At 40.6% G+C, this 19467-nt stretch overlaps 1 protein-coding gene across 1 annotated transcript in view; it reads right to left on the bottom strand.

Moving 5' to 3' along the window:
• The window catches only part of LOC149467497 (receptor-type tyrosine-protein phosphatase H-like), a 581796-nt gene that overhangs the window by 148862 nt on the left and 413467 nt on the right, over window positions 1-19467 (bottom strand). The window contains exon 18 of the mRNA XM_089671609.1: window positions 4431-4565. Within this exon, the coding sequence (XP_089527735.1) occupies window positions 4431-4565 (135 nt within the window). The remainder of the gene's footprint in view (window positions 1-4430; window positions 4566-19467) is intronic.

The following is a 19467-nucleotide window of genomic DNA, read 5'->3' as shown; positions in this document are numbered from 1 at the left end:
CATCTCAAAAGAGCTACTCACGGTAAGGAAAAATTAATTGAAAACGAATTTCCAAGACAGCACCCCTAACCACACGTAGCATTAGACCCCGACCGCTTCAACTCTGGCAGAACGACCACATTAAACATCTTAAACGATGCAGTCACACGCTGGAATGATTCTGGCGCAAAACCAAATCCCCTCAAGCATTCTCCCTCTACAAATCCGCCTTCCTCACCTACACCTCCTCCCTCTACGCTGCCAAACAAACCTACTTTGTAACCCTCATCAACACCCTCTCCTCCAATCCTCGTCGGCTCTTCTCCACTTTCAACTCCCTACTCCCATCCCCCCACCCCCACCTAGTACCTCACTCACCGCCCACGAGATTGCCATTCACTTCCAAAATAAGATCGACGCAATCCGTAAGCACATTGCCAATGCTCAACCTATCTCCCCACTTAGCCTCCCTCCCACTACAACCCCTCCAACTCTCTCCTCCTCTGACCTCGCAACCGCCCTGCCCCCCACCACCCTCAACATCCTGCACACCATAACCCCCCCAACACTCCACTCCCTCAGCCTTGCCACCACTGAGGAGGTCACCAAGGTCTTCTCAGAAGCCCGCCTCACCACTTGCCCCCTTGACCCTGTCCCCACACAACTCCAGGCACCTTCCCCCTCCATCCTATGCTTCCTCACCCACATTTTCAATCTCTCCCTCTCTACTGGCGCATTCCCCTACCCCCCTAAAGCACGCGCACATCACCCCCATACTCAAAAAACCCTCCTTGGACCCCACTGACCTGAACAACCTTAGACCCATCTCCCTGCTGCCATTTACTTCCAAGCTCCTTGAGCGCTTAATCTACAATCGCCTAAGCTCCCACCTCATTGAAAACAACCTCCCCAATCCACTACAGTCTGGCTTCTGTCCCCTACACTCCACCGAAACCGCCTTACTCAAAATCATTAATGACCTTCTAACCGCCAAAGCTAATGGCCATTACTCAGTCCTCTTAATCCTCGACCTCTCCGCAGCCTTCAACACAGTTGACCACCCCCTCCTCCACGATAAACTACACTCCCTCGGCATCAGAGACTCCGCTCTCTCCTGGCTCTCCTCCTATCTCTCCCACCGCTCCTTCAGCGTTACCTATAACGCTACCACCTCCCCCTCTCTCCCCCTCTCTGTTGGGGTCCCCCAAGGCTCTGTCCTCGGGCCCCTTCTCTTCTCCATCTACACCTCCTCCCTTGGCAAACTGATACACTCCCACAGCTTCAACTATCACCTCTATGCCGATGACACGCAAATTTACCTCTCCAACCCTCAACTCACCCCTTCAGTCTCTGCCCGTATCACTCACCTGCTGAACGACATATCAGACTGGATGTCGCTCCACTTCCTCAAACTGAATCTTTCAAAAACCGAGCTCCTAATTTTCCCCCCAGCCTGCGCCCCACCCTCTCCATCACGACCAACAATGCCACCATCAGTCCCACCCCGCAAGCCAAAGTCCTAGGTGTCACTCTAGATTCAAACCTGTCCTTCCAACCCCATATCCAATCTCTAGCAAGCTCATGCAGGCTCCACCTCCGTAACATCTCCAAAATACGTACGTTCCTAACCCCAGACACTACTAAAACAACTCGTTCACTCCCTCATTATCTGACGCCTGGACTACTGCAACTCCCTCCTCACTGGCCTACCTCATCACAGACTATCCCCGCTTCAGTCAATCCTGAACTCAGCGGCCAGACTCATCCACCTTACCAACCGCTCCTCTTCTGCCACCCCCCTCTGTCAGTCCCTCCACTGGCTCCCGATTGCCCAACGCATCAAATTCAAACTACTAACACTGACATACAAAGCCATTCATAACGCTGCCCCTAACTACCTCACCGACCTGACACCCAAATACCACCCAACCCGTAATCTTCGCTCCTCACAAGACCTCCTACTTTCTAGCTCCCTGGTCTCCACCTCCCACGCCCGACTGCAGGACTTCTCCAGGACTTCCCCCATCCTCTGGAACTCACTACCCCAATCCATCAGACTGTCACCTACCCTCCTAACCTTTAGGCGCACCCTGAAAACCCATCTCTTCAGGGAAGCCTACCCCACCCTCACCTAACTGGCGATCTCCACTCCTCCTACCACTCTGTCCCCCACAGCCACTTCCTCCTGTGCCATTATCCCCTCCTTCCTAGATTGTAAGCTCAAAAGAGCAGGGCCCTCGAACCCCTCCTGTATTGTTTTGTTACTGTACTGTCTCATGTACTGTCCCCCACTATAATGTACAGCGCTGAGCAAACCTTTTGGCGCTATATAAATACTGTATAATAATAATAATAATAATAAAAAATATGTCTGGGGAAATATGAGACCTAGATGCTCACATAATATATTAATCAAACACAAACAAATAGGAGGAATTGCATTTGTTGACATTAGGGACTATCACAAAGCATCATTATTAGGTCAACTCAAACATTGGTTTATAGTGGAAGGTTATACAAAATGGGGTGACACTGAAAAAACTACAGATTTAAGCGCCATACTACTAGCGAGCTCGTGGCAAAGGATTCCCACTAGTAAAACAACACCAACTATATGAGCCTCAATTGAAGCCTGGAAATCCTTAAGCTTCATGCCTATAGATCCTCTCTGAATAAGTCCTCTTCTTATACCTATTACAGCCTTAGAAGTCATAATGCCTAGCATAGATATCTTGAATTGGAAACTTATTGGCATACGCACAATACAAGATATTTGTGTTAAAAAGGACAAGCATTTTTGAATTCCTTATGAAAGAATTTAACCTCCTCCCTTCTGAAAAATAAACCTATACACGCATTAATCGTTGCCTATTGAAACAACCAGTAAAAGCAATATATATATCTAAAGATTTAGAAACTGAAATCTCTAATGAGCATTGGGAATGTGCATTTTCAGCTACTAGATGTGTTAACCTTTGGGAGCTAATGCACAAAATTTCCACAAGATGGTATCTAATTCCTTACCAAATGGCCAGATTCTCAGAACAACATAGTCCTCAATACTGAAGAAACTGCGGTCAGATTGGTACTCTATCACATATATTATGGACATGTAAAAATATTAGAAGCTATTAGTATAAAGTTTTCCACATGATATCAGAAATTACTGGAATAATAAAACAACCAGATACTACCCTAGCCATTTTGAATATAAATATAGATACATATCCAATCCATTATCGACTCTTAGTGACACATATTTTTCTAGCATCAAGACTTACCATTACTAGACACTGGAAAAAAGACTTCGTCCCTTCTCTAAAAGAAGTCATTGAGCTAGTCCAGAACCACTTCATCTATGAGAAATCTTTAGCTTACCTAAATGATAGAATTACCAAATTTGAAAAGCTTGGAAACCCTGGTCCACCTGGTTCAGAACTGTAACCTAAGATATTATTATGTTTACCCTTTTTTTGGATACTCTAAAATGATTATTTCATGGAACTAGTAGGATTGTTAGGAATTATTCAATATTTCCTTTTTTCTCTTTGTTAAACTTTAACACAGCACATATACTGTGATATTGTGTAGCTTTTCACTATCCTATTTTTTTTTGTTGTTGTTGTAACTATATTTGTAAATACAAATAAAAATGTACAGTATTATGGGAAAAAAGAACAATATGGACCTATTATGTTTTGTTTCTTTAGGACTACAATTGAGTCAAGTTTGATATGTTGTGGGTCTCTGACTTGAGGATGAGTTCTTGAAGGTTTAACTAGATTCCTTTGTTTTTGGTCTTATATTTGTATGTTTTCTTGTTAGTCTCAAGTCTTCATAGTAGATATTAGACTGTCACACTTCAAGCGACTGGAAAAAAACATCCTCTGTACTGTATTCTGAGAAGTAAAACCTTTTAGGATTCAACTTCTGACTCTTATTAGGGAGCAAAGTGGTCTGCAAACAGTGCTGAATCAGCAGGTGACCATATTGTCTGGAGAGACTGAGATTTATGGAGGTACGCCAATGCATAAAGTGGCATTTGAAACTGAACCCAACCCTACCCCCCAAGAAAACCCAAAAACCCATTCTTTAACCCTAACAGAACATAAGTAAAAAGAAAATGAATGAAAGAAAAAAAATTGATTAAATCACAAAAGGAAAAAAGGGATACAAAGGGGTGGTACAGAGAATAGGAGGCAAGCATACTTGCTGCTGATACAGAAAAAAGGAGCCCTAGGTTGAGTCTATGGGACTATGAACACAAGGCTATGTAGCTTACCACACTGAAATGCACAGTATAGCACTGTATCTTTCCTATGCTAGGTTCAAGAACAATTTTTTTGGTCTATAAATTCAGAATTTCATTGCTCTGCCTCAAGTGCTGAACCAAAACCTTATCCCTAGCCTAGGTCAAATTAGGACAATTGTGAGTTGTTTGATTAACATACCCGACCATTTTCCATGCAGTTGGTCAAGATTACAATGGTGTTAACATGATGCTCCCAAACCATCCTCCAGAAATCTACAGTGGTGTTCGGCAAAGGACCCTGGCTGGCTATGAATTCCTTTGTAGAATTGTAACCCTGCAAAACAACAGAATTTGTTTAACTGCAAGACTGAGTACATACAGTAGCATTTAAATAACTCATCACACTGCTTTGCGTAGAATTGTACGTTTATTACTTGCATATTTGCATAAAGATTTGAAAAAACAAACAGGATGAGAGAAGAATTAGAAATGGTTCGCCATGTGTGCAGTGCACAATATATACTGTTCCAGCCCTTGTTTGCTTGAACTTATGTTGGTAATCATCTGTGTCATAACTATGGGCATAGCAACCCTGTTTGCTTACAATTTTCCTGAGATTAAAAAATCTCAGGGTGTCTCCTCAGATAAAACCTGATGTAGCGGTACCCCCGTAAAGGCCAGCAGATTGATAGGTCCCTTGGGTCTGTCAGGCACACAAACACAGTTACTCAACACAGTCACTCTTTGGCTCACAGAACAGTCCAGGGATGTTCTTTTTGGTGTTTTTATTTTTGGGGTAACTTGGATAGGGATTGGGAAACAGTGGGATGCTCCAAAGAGAACTAAGCATACTAACTTTCTTCTTCTGCAGCACTTTAGGCACAGTCCTTGCAGGGGCCAGTAAAGCACTTAGCTTAGTTGAAGCAGATAAAAGGCACAAACTTGTTTCTGTAAGTAACTTGAGCAAAGTCCATTGGAATGGAATAGTGTGGACAATGCTCTTTCAAATACCAGCCATTTTTCCCTTTTCCCTGCACTCTCATCTGACTCTCAAGTACCAGAGGGGCAGGTGGCAACACAGTCTCTGGGATCTCTCACGCGGTCTGTATTCACAAGCCCTCAGACGGATGGATGCCTCCTTCCAATGTCTGCTAGTAGTCCAAGAGCAGATCCTCCATAATGATTTAAGTATTCTCCTTCTAATTAGAGTCTCGGAAGCAACGTCTGCAAAAATCTGCAATTTCAATTCTTCATATTTTATTTCGGGGTTCTCGTGAAGTTTTTTCCATATTCTTTCTCTGTCTTCAAAGTTATGGAAATGGACAATAACATCTCTTGGAAGCTCTGACGTGATTTCTAGAGCTTGTCTAATTCTATGCACTCTTCCAGTTTTTAAGGGTCTGTGCCTAATCTTCCTAACAGGGGGTTAGGTACACTTTTTATTTTTCTCCGTAAACCCTCTTCTCTTATGTCCTCTGATAGGCCCCGGATCCTCAAGTTATTTCTCCTTTCTCTATTCTCCTGATCTTCAAGTCTATATGACAACTTCCTCTGTTCCTTTTCCATATCTTCAACTTGCATTTTCAATTTTATAATCTCCTGATCTTGGGACTCCATTTTCCCTTCTATTTCTTCAACTCTTGATAACATTGATCCCAAGTCCTTATGAATCACCGCCACTTCATTTTCTATAGAGCATTCTACTTTTGCGAACATTTCTACCATATAATTTTTGGTAGGAGTTTGCGATAAAGCTCCCTGTTGATCCGCCAAATTTTGTTCTATTATGCATTCATTATTTATGGATTCATTCGGCTCATTTCCCTCCCATATTCCAAATGACAGTCTAGATTGATCCCCATCGGATTTCCTCTTTTTTTCCTTTTGATTCTCCGGACCGTGAGTCTCATGGCTCTTTTCTTGTATCGGCATATATTTTTTAATAGTGCTCATGTTAGCATTTGATTGGGGGGTCTTTACCCCTCCTCCTTTAGTGGATCTACTCTTCATTTCAATTGAGCTTGTCCACAAGCATGACAAAGAAAATTATTCAAAATATGTACTAACTAAGTTCTAACTATATTCACATGGGTATAAGATATAAAATATGGTCACCTTCTTTTGATTTTATTTTCCTTGACCTACTGAGAACTTCTAGCACATTCTTCATCTACCCGCCCGGTCTCTCTTCAGATATCCAGACTCCTGTAACACCAATACTTCAATATTGATATAAATAATTGGCCGTTCTCCACAGCAACTCACCAGTCCATACAGGCTTGTTTCTCTGGCTCCTTATGGGTTTCCTGGGCGTGTGATCATTCTATTCCACATATCCTTTTCCTCCAGGTGGCATGTCCTCTTATATGGGTTTTAAAGCCTCCCTCCATTGTTTAATCCCTCCCTAGAGTTCAGCTCCAATCCCTCCAGGAGCTCCAGGGATCAGCTTCTCGACAGAGCTATGCAGAGCCTCTAGTCTGCTCCACCACGGATCTCAGCACACGTACTGACACTCCTCCTTGTCACTCAGCTGGAGGCTCTGGCAGCTGTCCTTCGGCACAGGGATCTCCAGCGCCCATCTCCCCGGCAACAGGACAGCATCCTTTGGATGCCCTGCAGCCGCCACGTGTGTACCTCTCTACACAGACCACCACTGCACCAGGGAGAGATCCAATCCTCTGTCCTGTGCTCCCGCTTGCTCCGTTCAACCCGGGATGGCGCACAAGACATTCGGCACCAGTAGGCAATCAAGAGGTGTCTCCCTACATCCAGGTAGGCATCAGCATCCCCCTCATCAGTGTCCAGAGCTTCTCTGTCTCATGAGCTCATGGCGCCATGTTCAGGCCCCTCCCCCTGTTATTAGATCAGATGAGAGAGAAAGGAGTTCAGTACAACTGGGGGTTCCTGGCCTGTTTGATCGGGTGGAGAGATGGAAAATCGGCAAGATTGAGATATCCGTAGGAATTAAGAGACTTCTGTGAAAAACTAGAATTACAGATGGTTGAGATAGTGGGTTGGTCAGAGGGGTCCAATAAAAAGACAGAGTTAAGAAGTGAGAAATGGCAGCAAATTAATAGAAGAAGAAGGTAGTAGGATGGAGAGCTTGGGGGGGGCTGTTGGGAGGAGGTAGGAGAGAGTATGCATTATATATTATAACCCCTATTTATAGTGATTAATAACGGCGCATGACATATGCGACACATTAACTGTTTCCATACCGGGTACTTTTACCCCCTTCCTGCCCAAGCCATTTTTCAGGTTTCAGCGCTCTCACACTTTGAATGACAATTGCACGGTCACACAACATTGTACCCAAACTAAAATTTTATAATTTTCTTCACACAACTAGAGATTTCTTTTGGTGGTATTTAATCACCACTGGGGTTTTTATTTTTTGCTAAATTAACAAAAAAAAGGCCAAAAATTTTGAAAAAAAAAAACACGTTTTTCTTTGTTTTTGTTATAAACGTTTGCAAATAAATAATTGTTCTTCATAAATTTAGGCCAAAATGTATTCTACTACATGTCTTAGGTGAAAATAACCCAAATTAGGATGTATTTTTTAGTTTGTAGGAAAGTTATAGAGTTCACAAACTATGGGATAAATCGGAATATTGATCAATCCTGAAGTACTGACAGCCAATCTAATTTTTTGAAGTCCAAGAATGTCAGAACAGTACAGATATCCCTCAAATGACCCCTTTTTGCAAAGTAGACAGTCCGACGTACTTCATAAGAGGCATGGCGAGTTTTTTGAAGTTGTATTTTTTTGTCATAATTTTTCGGAAAATGAAAAAATAAAAAAAATTATTTTCACTATATTTTTTTTTGACATACTGTCACCAGTGCAGTACAGCGTCATCATATAACTGGCCTGGCGGTGATCAGGGACACTGACTGGTGACAGTATAAAAAATATATATATACAATTTGTTTACATTTTGTTTTATTTTTTTTATTATTTTTAATTTTTTATTACATTTTTTTCTTTTTTTTTATGATTTTTTCTCATGTTTCACTAGGACCATAGTAACATTGTACTACTTTGGGGAAGTGATCAGTATTTTTTTTTTTTTACACAATTTGCTTATAGCAAAGAATTACTTTGCTATAAGCAAGCATTTACCTGAATGACATAGATTCATTCAGGGTTTTTTTTTTTTGTGCTTAGCTGTGATTTGGCCACAGCTAATCACATGACACAGCTGGGCTGTGATTAGCCCAGCTTGTGCATGTGATCGCTGTGACCAATCACAGCTACACACACTAGTATACAATGGATGGCATGAATGAAGCCATCCATTGTATACAACTGTCATGTGACAATCACAGCAGGTCACATGGTATCGGTAACGGGGCCGGTACTCAGATCTGTCATCGGCCGTGCCCGAGGTACATGGCCGGTGGCAGATCGCGCCACTGCGCGGCTCTGCAGGCACGCAGATTGCGCATGCCCGGGAGTACGCCATAAGGCGTCCACCCGGAACATTAAGGGATTTTGCAGGCCGCCATTCGGCCATGGTTAAACTCTAATTAACATTCATGTGTGTCTTCATTAACATTCCTGTAATAAACATTCCTGTCCTGTAATAAACATAATGTGCACAAAATTAAAAAAAATATATGTGACTACAAACATGTATAGTGATATTCCTCAAAAAAAATATAATATAAACAAATCTCCTTCTTTTGGATGTTGTCATACAAAGGGTTGATAATAATATCATCACTAAAGTATACTTTAAACCAACAGATAGGAATTGCTATCTGTCAATTAATGTGGTCACCATCCAATGTGGCACAAAAATATACCTAGAGGTCAGTTCATGAGAGTGAGAAGGAACTGCACATTGGATGATGATTTAAAATTATAAGCAGAGAATATAAAAAATAGATTTTTACAAAAAGGTTATTCTGATGACTTTTTGAATTATAACATACAAGAAATCCTTGGTAACCATAGAATATCTTGCTTCAGCACTAAAAATAAGGAAATTAATAATGAACATCAGTGGAATTTTTTATCTATGCTTCATTCACAATATAAAGACATTGAATGTATTTTTCAAAGACATTGGCATATACTTTTGATGGATAAAATACTTGGACCGATATTGCCAAATAGACCTAAATTTATTTACAGAAGGGCCGCAAATGTAGAAGCGAGGATTATGAAAAAGATTTTAGATGTACCAAAAACTGTTTCTATGTTTCCAATGGAAAAAGGCTTTAAGGCCTGTAAAAAATGTAAAGCTTGTAAAACAGCTAAAAATAATATGGTTAAACGTGGATCCTTTGAAGTTAATGAGCGAGAATATAAAATATCTGAATTTATAACATGTGACACGTTTGTGGCATATGCCATTAGATGTCCTTGTAATCTTGTTTACATAGGTCGAACTAAAAGAGCTCTTAAGGTGAGGATTGCTGAACATATAAAAAATATTAAAAAAGGTTATCATAATGTGTCAGATCATTTTGCTAAGTTTCATAATAATAATCCAAAATTAATGGAATTTTGGGGTGTGGCTTGGGTGAACCTGGAAGCTGCCTTTTCGGTGACCCCACTCGCCTCATCTCCATGGCTGGGAAAATCACATGTATCATCCAACTTCAAAGAACACGCACTAATCGGCCTGACATTGTCTTGCTATCACTTGATATGTCAGAAATCAGGTCTTTCCTCAACTCCTGGTCCACTCACACCTATCCGAATGAACCCTGACTTCCCCTCCCCGGAATGTCTAATGCGTTCCTCGCTGGGTTCCTCCCTCAAGAATACCCGAGACTGTACCATCTTTTCAAGGATGGAGTCTTTTTGATAAGAGAGTGCTTTCTGAACCAATGGCCAACCCTAAACTTGATGCCATGGATGTATCGGCAACCCCACCACTTCATACATAGGCCATCACGTCCAAAAGAGCATACTAGACCCCTTACCTCATTTGAGAAACTCTGCTCCACAGATTCCCCAAAGAGACATGTGGTCTCCAAACTATACACCTGTCTAGAAAACACCAATGAAAGCACGTTTAAAAAGGCTTGTGTAGCCTGGAGTAATGACCTACAACTGCACCTAGCCCCCAACGATTGGGACCATGTGTATGGTCATATACACAAAGGTTCCATGTGTGTTTCAACCCAGGAAAATAATTCTAAACTGTACTCAAGATGGTATAGAGTTCCATCTCTACTCCACAGATTTGATCCTACCATTCCCGACTCTTGTTGGAGATGTTACCAAGCGACTGGTACACTTCTACACATATGGTGGGACTGCCCAATGCTCCAATCATTCTAGGGAAAAATACAGTCAATAATTGCTCAAGTAACAACCTACTCCCTAGTTCTATCTCCTGCGCAATTCTTACTCCATCACTCCTCACACGCCTATCTAGATTGCCATATGAGACATCCGATTGCTGCTTGAATTATCTTAACCGGTTTGACCTGGAGTAGTTGCAGCTGCTCCCCCCCTCTTTTTTTTCTCCTTCTCCATCTCTCTCCTCTCTCCTTCTTCTTACTTTCCTCTTTCTCTCCCTCTCTTTATCCCGCTTCACCCTGCCCTACATTCTTAACATTACCTTCTCATTTCTCTGAGTTCAAATGAATCTAGAATACTAGCAGACTTACAGGTACAATGGCAGCTCCTCAGCCTCCACCCCTTAGGGGTGGACATCCTATTATCTAATGTTCTCACCATCCTCTCACTTTGTACTACATTACATCTGGCATTTAAAGGGGCTCATATGAGGTTTGGCTGATGTCTATTCCCAACTGATATGTTCATTTTACTGTATGTCAATCCTGGTTTGGAGCATGTCCTCTTCTGTTTTTTCTTGTTTATATCCTCTTGAATCAAGTAATGTTAATTGATGACATTATACTGTATATGTTCCAGATTTATATCCTGTCAGAGATACGGGTTGTCCATATACAAAAAGATCTGGGTATCCCTACCTGTAAAAGGAATGTAGATTTGAAAATAACTATTAGATATGAATTTCATTAATATTATGATTTATAATGTGAAAGGATTTAACTCTCCAACTAAAAGACATAAGATACTTAGGGATGTGCACCAGCACTCTGAAGACGTGGTTTTCCTACAGGAGACGCATCTCTCTTATGAGGCCAACATTAAGTTTTACTCAAAGTCTTTCCCAACCTGGTATTACACAGACTCGCCAATAAAGAAGGCAAAAGGAATAGCAATAGGATTTGCTTAAAATATAAACTTTGAAGTTGAGGAGAAAATGGTAGATCCAGAAGGTCGGTATTTGGGATTAAGAGGGAAACTGCAGGGACAAAAATACACAGTGGTAAATGTACAGTATATTGCCCAAATAAGAACCCAGAAGATTTCCTTTCAAATTTAATTGAGAGAATAGTGGAATTCAAGATAGGTTGTTTGATTGTGGCTGGAGATTTTAACTGCAATATGGATCCATGGATGGATGCATCTTCTAGTGGGCAGAGGGAAGGAGGGAAAAAACTAAGAAAGTTGAAAAAGGGATTACATCAAAGCCAACTAGTAGATACGTGGAGAATAAAACACCCTAGAGAAAGGGATTATACCTTCTTTCCCTCTCCACACAGATCGTACTCACGATTGGACTGTATATTGATAGAACATAGACAGTTGGAATCTTTGGATAAATCTAATATAGAGGTTATGACAATTTCAGACCACGCCCCTGTAACGGTGAGATAACGAATGGGAGGAGAGGGACATAAAAGAGCAATGTGGAGATTAAATGAGACACTTATAAATGACCAAGATATAGAAAAGAAGTTAAGAGAAGAACTAGAACAATTTTTTTAAATAAATGAAACTGAGGAAGTATCGGTAGCAATGATATAGGAGGCACATAAGGCAAAAATGAGAGGAATCTTGATAGCGGTAGGTACAAAAAAAAAAGAGAGATCGGGAGAAGAAATAACCGAAGAATTATATAAATTAGAACAAGCACATAAAAGAAAACAAGATCCAGATCTACATGGAAAGACCACTCTTAAAAGAGAAGAATTAAAAGATTTAATAGAGGAGGAAACAAGCAAACCCTTTAATAGAGTTTCAAAGGAAAGATACCAGTGGAGGAATAGATCAGGAAAATATATAATGAAGAGCTTGAAGGAAAAGAAATCAAAGAATTACCATATATAGAAAAAATTAAAGATGAAAATGGAGATCTGATCTATACCACCACTGGTATCGCAGAAAGATTTCATAAGTTTTACAGTGGACTGTATGAGGTGAACCCTATAAATCAAAAAGCAACAGAGGAAGAAAAGAGTAAGAGAAGGCGAGAATTTTTAATAGCAGCTGACTTACCAAGGATTGCAAAAGATAAATTAATATCATTAGAACGAGCTGTTACTCAGAATGAAATTAGGGAGGCTTTGAAAAATACGGTGGGAGGGAAGAACCCGAGCCCAGATGGTTATACAGTGGGGTACTATAAAAAATTAAAAGAGCTACTGATTCCTAAACTCTGTAGACATATGAATGCGTTGGGAGAGGGAGTGGAAATGAGAGGGGAATCATTGCATACACATATAACAATTATTCTTAAACAGGGAAAGGATGGTACTCAATGTGCCAGTTATAGACCCATATCACTGTTGAATACCGATAACAAATTATTCGCAAAGGTGTAGGCTACTAGTTTGAAAGAACGGATGCTGGAATGGATACATTTGGACCAGGTTGGGTTTATACCAGGAAGAGAAGGAAAGGACAATGGACTGAGAACATTGCTTCTTTTGCAAAAAGCAAAGAGAAGTAGACAGCCAACACTAATATCGTCGATCGACACAGAGAAAGCCTTTGATAGAGTAGACTGGGGGTTTATGATAAACACGCTGGAAGTTCTAGGAATAAGGGAAATAATGTTAAAATGGATAAAAGAGCTTTATAATGTCCCTTCAGTGACAGTGATGGTAAATGGGACCCTGTCTGATTCCTTTGGATTACATAATGGTACTAGGCAGGGATGCCCGTTGTCACCATTGCTGTTTGCACTGTCTCTGGAACCACTTTTGGCATCAGTAAGAAAAAACATAGATATTAAGGGAATTAAAATAGGAGAAGTAGAGCATAAGGTAGCAGCATATGCAGACGATATGCTGTTTTATATAGAGAACCCTAGATTGACGCTACCCAATTTAATGAGGTTATTAAAACAATATGGAGAATTATCTAATTTAAAAATAAATCCTACAAAATCTGAAATTCTAAATATTAATATGTCAAAATTAAAGAGGAGGAATCTGCAAAAAGACTTTAAAAAAGGAAAAAGGATTAAATTTGCCAAATATGAGGAAATATTACATATCAGTTTTACTATCACGGGTGGTCGAATGGACACATGACTCACAGGAACAAAATTGGGTTAAAATGGAAAGTATTATAAGCAATACACAATTGGAGAAGATCATTTGGATCCCACGTAAATATAGGGTAATATACAAAAATAGTAGCACGTTAACAAAGGAAGTGTTGAGAATATGGGATGGGTTGCACAAGTCTATAGGATGGAATTATAATTCACTATTGTTATCGTTGGTGGACACAGAATTTTTCCTTCCTGGGAGAGAGGAGGTCTCAGGGTAATGGTTTAAAGATAGACATACACATTTGGGAGATATAATAGATAAGGGGAAAATACGCGCTTTTCAGGAATTAAAGAATGAATTTGTTGCACTAGATGAACTGAGATATGGTCAATTGAAACATTTTGTCTCAACGCTCCCCCAGCCACTGAGGATTGGAAGAAGAGATGATACCATTTGAAAAATTGTTGCGTTCAAAGATAGGTGAACATATAATATCAAGGATTTATAACATTTTATCTGAACTCATAGGAGCTAGAATTCCAACATTCTTAGAAAAATGGGAAAGAGAATTGGGAGCAAAAATAAATGATTAACAGAAGAGTAAAGTGTTAAAGTTAATACACGGGTGAGGAATATGAACATAGTTGAAATGAATTATAAATGTTTGTCTAGATGGTATTGTTCACCGAGTAAATACAGGTATTTTGGCAAGAAATAATTAAAAATATACAGGAGATTTTGGGGACTTCAATCCAGAAGGACCCATGGGTGTGCCTTTTCTACAAAACAGAGATGTCAGTAAAACAATATAAAAATAGTATACTGTATTATTTACTTAGTGCGGCAAAGAGCTTGATTCCTAAATATCGGCAGGTCCAGGATTCCCTAACAATGAAGGACTGGATAGATAGAATTGAGTATATTAATAAGATGGAGGAGTTGTGTTATATTGAGGAGGATAAAGTGGAAGTGTATAGAGAAAAAAGGAGAGGGTGGTATGATTTTAAAACATCTGGAAAATATGTTAAAATGAGGGGTGATTTGGAAATTGAGTTGGAGAATTAAAAAAGATTAAACAGATAAATAGAAATGGGTTGATATACAGAAAGGGAAAGAGAAGTTAAGACAGGAATAGACATGGGTTTTTTAAAGGGGGGGGGGAAATGGGGGAAAAGGGGGTGTATTTGATGTGATATTATTGTTATTTGTATTGTCTCTTATTCTAAAGAGAATTAATAAAATATATAATAATCAAGACCATATATATATTGTATAGCAAACAAAAGAGAGTGTCCTTAAAATGTATCTTCTAATATCCTTGTGTAATATTTAAACTCATAAATATCCACTTCCAGACCAGGATGTACACGTACATCACTGGGCTTTTGGTGATTATACCACGATGATGCTTGCAGCTGATCCTGGTATTTTTTTTTTTTTATAGAGCCAACAGTCGGCTTTCTTATAAAAGTAATCCAAGCGGTTAATTAACCACTGGATTGCTTTTACAAGTGTAGCGATACTTCCTTAAGAGATGAATATTTATGTATTCCCTGTCTGTTATGAGCCTGGTTTGGAAGCACAGCCCTGGCGGACACCACTGTAAAACTTTAACCAGGAGAATCCCCTGGCCCTGAAACACAAAGTAATCACACAGTTTAAGGGAAACCAATATTTTGATTGTATTGGGATCAAAGTATCAGAAATGGTACTAGCACCAAAGAGATAACAGTAAGCATGTATAACAGTTTGACACTTTAGAACAAACCCAATACAGTATGTCCTGCAGGACTAGAGTTAAAGCCAATTCCCTCACTGAGATATGCTTCCCAGAAATTATCAAGAGTTTGGGCTAACTCACTTTTGGGTTCTCAATGACTGCAAACAGGGTTTAACCCTAAAGATGGAAATGCAGATATTAATGTCCCCTTTAATATCACCCCAGAATAAAAGAAACAACTCTTCTGCATGCTTGTTGGCGCCCTTTATATTTGAGATCAAAATTTCTTGAAGAGGAAAAGGCACAGTATTAAGAATATTTTCCCTTAACTGATGGCAGCAGAACTAGAAAGGATCCCCTTTGTGTGAGTGAGTGAAGGCACTGTAGATGAGGAAGGAGTGGGAGTAGACTCCAGTTGAAGTTGTAATTCAATAGGTAGGGAATTGGCTTGGTAAAGCAAGTTCCTTTTTAGCTATAATATATTGGAGATGTGGAATTAACAGTGTCACTGTCCACAAAGACACATGTGTTGCAGGAGTCCTGTGTTCAGAGCCAGTGGATGGGGGGCACTAAAGCTGTAGGCCGCAGTACTAGATTGGGCTAAGATGTCTGGGTTTCAAGTGGTAGCCTGAGATGCAAAGTGTACTGCACTGAAATAACTGAGAGCATTTCTATCTTCCAGTTTTCCCGGATGTAAAGAGCACCATTTTTAAAATAGTAAAGCATCTGATTAGACTGATCTTGGTGTGATCAGATACTTTTAAGAGAAAAGATTTGGGGTCTAATAGATCCCAGATCTCTCCATAAACAGTACTTATCACTCCCTATTGCTATCACATGGGTTATTTATATTCTCTGTGATAACAATAAAAGTGATTAACAAAAATTTTTAAAGTGACAATGTAAACAAATAAATAAAATAAAATTTAAAGCACCCCTGCCCCTGTGCTTGTGTGCAAAAGGTCACACATGCGCGCATACAGCGATTGTCCCACACACGGGAGGTATCCCCACGAACAGCAGATCAAGGGCAGTAATTCTAGCACCAGACCCCCTGTGTAAATTTAAAGTGGTAACCCATAAAGGCTTTTAAAGCATCACCTATAAAGTATGAGCATAATAATTCCCATAAAACAGTGCTTAATATGCATATAACAACAGACGTAAATATGGTAAAAACTAAAAAAAAATACAACAAAAAAGAAGAATGGAATGAGATAAGAATGGAATTCCATTCTTCGTCTTTTTTATTGTATTTTTTTATGTTTTATCATATTTACGTCTGTTGTTATATTCAAAATAAGCGCTGTTTTATGGGAATTATTATGCTCACACTCTATAATTAGTTTTAAATTACATCAAAACAGCAGCTCATTGATTTGTTTTTTTGATTTGTTTTACCAATACATAAGCGCATAGTTTGTATGCTCTCACGAGTATTAATTTACGTTATTTGTCGGCATTGCGTGGCTGTGCGCAATTTTAAAGCATGACATGTTTGGTATCCATCTACAAAACATCATCTTTTAAATCTTACCAAACATTTGGGTATTATATTGTGTTTGTGTGCAATAAAATTCATTAAAGTGTTACTAAGCCAGCATTCCCTATATCTGGTCTTCCACAGTACAAACAACATGGAAATGCAATTATTTTAGTAAATATAAATTGCAAAATACCTTTTCTCATCAGCAATATATAGCAGTCTTTGACTTCTATCAGTGTCCAGCTATGCGCTGGTTAAAGCTTGTAGGAGGAGGTTTCATTCTGTTCTGGCTGTTCTTTGAGGCTGCATGACCCTTGACCCTCTGTCTGGACAGTGCTGCACCCTCTGAATTAAAAAAAACAAACTCTCTAGCCATACACACTAAACTAATCATGTGTAGAGTGACTTATAAAGCTCAGTACTATCAGCAGATGAATTGGGGACAGTAGAAGAAGGGGAGCATCAGAGAACACAGGTTCAAACAGCTGTAGCGCCCCCATGACCTCTAGAAGCATGGTGGTTACCCCAAAAGACAGGGAGGGCTGAAATTTCATCTCAGGGTGCAGGTGACTAGGCATTTTGAGTGGTAGACAATGTAGGAAAATGGGACTCAGTCACTTTTAGAATGCACAAAAATTAGTTCTATTTCTTAATAGTAGACCACTCAGGGAGAGAGGGTTAAGGCACAGGGCACCCTAAGTCAAAAGTAGCAGACTCCTTAGACAAATCAAATAGGAGTAGACAGCAGTACAGGAAATGAGCCTTTAAGTTGTGACCAGCAATCTGTACTTTAGTAGCGACAGCTGTCTCCGATAGTAAAAAAAATAAAACTCACAAGGTCATGCAGAAATTCTTTAGATGAGGGCATCTTTACGCTTTCCCAGGTCTCCACAGTTCCCCTGTCTATTGCAGAATCACTTCTGGTACTTCATCTCAGGTCTCCATCCTCTTGTTCATGCTTCCAGGTGATAGCAGGCTCTCTCTCTAGCACAGTCCTGAGCACATGGCTAGGCCCTAGGCTTCAGGCGTAACCAGAACAGCAGTATCACATTCATCCACACCAGACCCAAGTCTGTGTGGGAAGACACCAATCACTTGACCTCCCCAAATATTTATACTTTCCCCCAGCATGCTCAACGGTAATGAAAGTCCTGCTGATTAGCTGAGAAAAGTATGCATATTCATAACCTACCTAGCTTCACTGCAATCCATCATACTAGAACCAAAGGTAACAGTGCCATTTATTGACAGAAGGGAGGAACCCCAGCTAAAGCAGGCTTAGAAGAAAACCCAATGATCAAAAGACTATAAATCAGGTTGCCTACAACCCAGCATAACAAAATGCACTGGTAGCCCTGTTAAGACAAGGGTGCTACACAAGATTAACCCCTTAGGTTCCACAGTAAGCACACCAAGCATACTTTACTGCTTATACAGACTGATTTTACTGTTGTTGGTTTAGTAATACTTGAACACAACACAACTGTACATAAAGTGAACTATTTATCTTTCAAAAAGTGTTTCCCAGTGCTAATCCTTTCATCCAATTTCTAAGTTGTATTTTTAAACTTCAAAAGTCAGTGTACAGAAATAGTGGTTAAAAAAAGCACTTGTGGCTTTACGTAATCCTTTTTTTGTCCAATACTCCTTTAAAGGGGCATGGCAGAGTGTGTGTCCTATGTCTTCATACATTTGCTGATAGGTGTCCCTCAATCCCATCTCGAAAAGTTGGGAGGTATGCCTTTTATCTTAATAGCACAGTACATGACAAAGGCTGGATGTACATAGACCATGGGTTATTTATCGGCTGCTACCTTCATGTGACTCAAGACTGGGGAAAGCTTTGCTAAGCACGCTACAACCCCCCCCCCCCCCCCAGAGTCCTACTCTCCTACTCTTTATGACAGGGCAAGACTCTGGCACTGTATAAAAGTGTGGAAAAGGGAGGGGGCGCATGCGTGACCAGGGATGAGGAAGGTTGCGTCTCATTAGAGCTCCATCCATCCCGGGCCTTAGCGACTCACCCACGGCCCGTCCACAGCCTCCAGATGTCCTCAGGTGAGTCTCATCAGCCCTGCACCCGGTCCGCAATATAAGGGAGGAATAATGGGGAAGATCGGGTGCTGGAAGCCCCCTTCCCAGCCGCCATATGATCCACGGCCCTTCCTGCTGCAGCGATTCCTCGCTAGGCTGCAATCCCCGGCCTCGAGTAAACCCGAGGACGAGCTCTGGACCCCGAGCGGCGGCGGGAGGTACTGCAGCTTCATCTGCAATTGAACAGCCAGCATCCCCAACCTTTTTACACCCCCAGATGGAGGATCCCGAGCCCTTGACATTGGTGGGGGGGCTTCAGAACACCCTTCTTTGAGTCACCATCCCTCTGCTCCTGCCACTCCGCATGTGTCGCCTTCTCTCACGGTATCTGCGTTAGATGCAAAATTACAAGTATTTCTACGCAACATTACCACCTCTATCTCTGCTGAAGTGGGCAAATTGGCTTTGGATCTTCGAGGGGAAATAGCTCAGATCGGTGAATGTGCAGATCAATTGGAGAATAAATTTGACGAATTGGTGCAATACATTCATGTCTTAGAAGAAGATAACACGTAGCTGAAACACACCATGTCCCAAATCCAGATCCAACAAGAAGATTTGGAAAACAGGGAACGCCGGCAGAACATCCGTATTCAC

The sequence above is a fragment of the Staurois parvus genome, unplaced genomic scaffold, assembly GCF_062004578.1.
Source record: "Staurois parvus isolate SC_StPar_1 unplaced genomic scaffold, SC_StPar_1.0 ptg000108l, whole genome shotgun sequence".
NCBI classification, from domain to species: Eukaryota; Metazoa; Chordata; class Amphibia; order Anura; family Ranidae; genus Staurois; species Staurois parvus.
The sequence above is the reverse complement of the archived record's forward strand: the minus strand, read 5'-3'. Positions and strand labels throughout refer to the sequence as shown.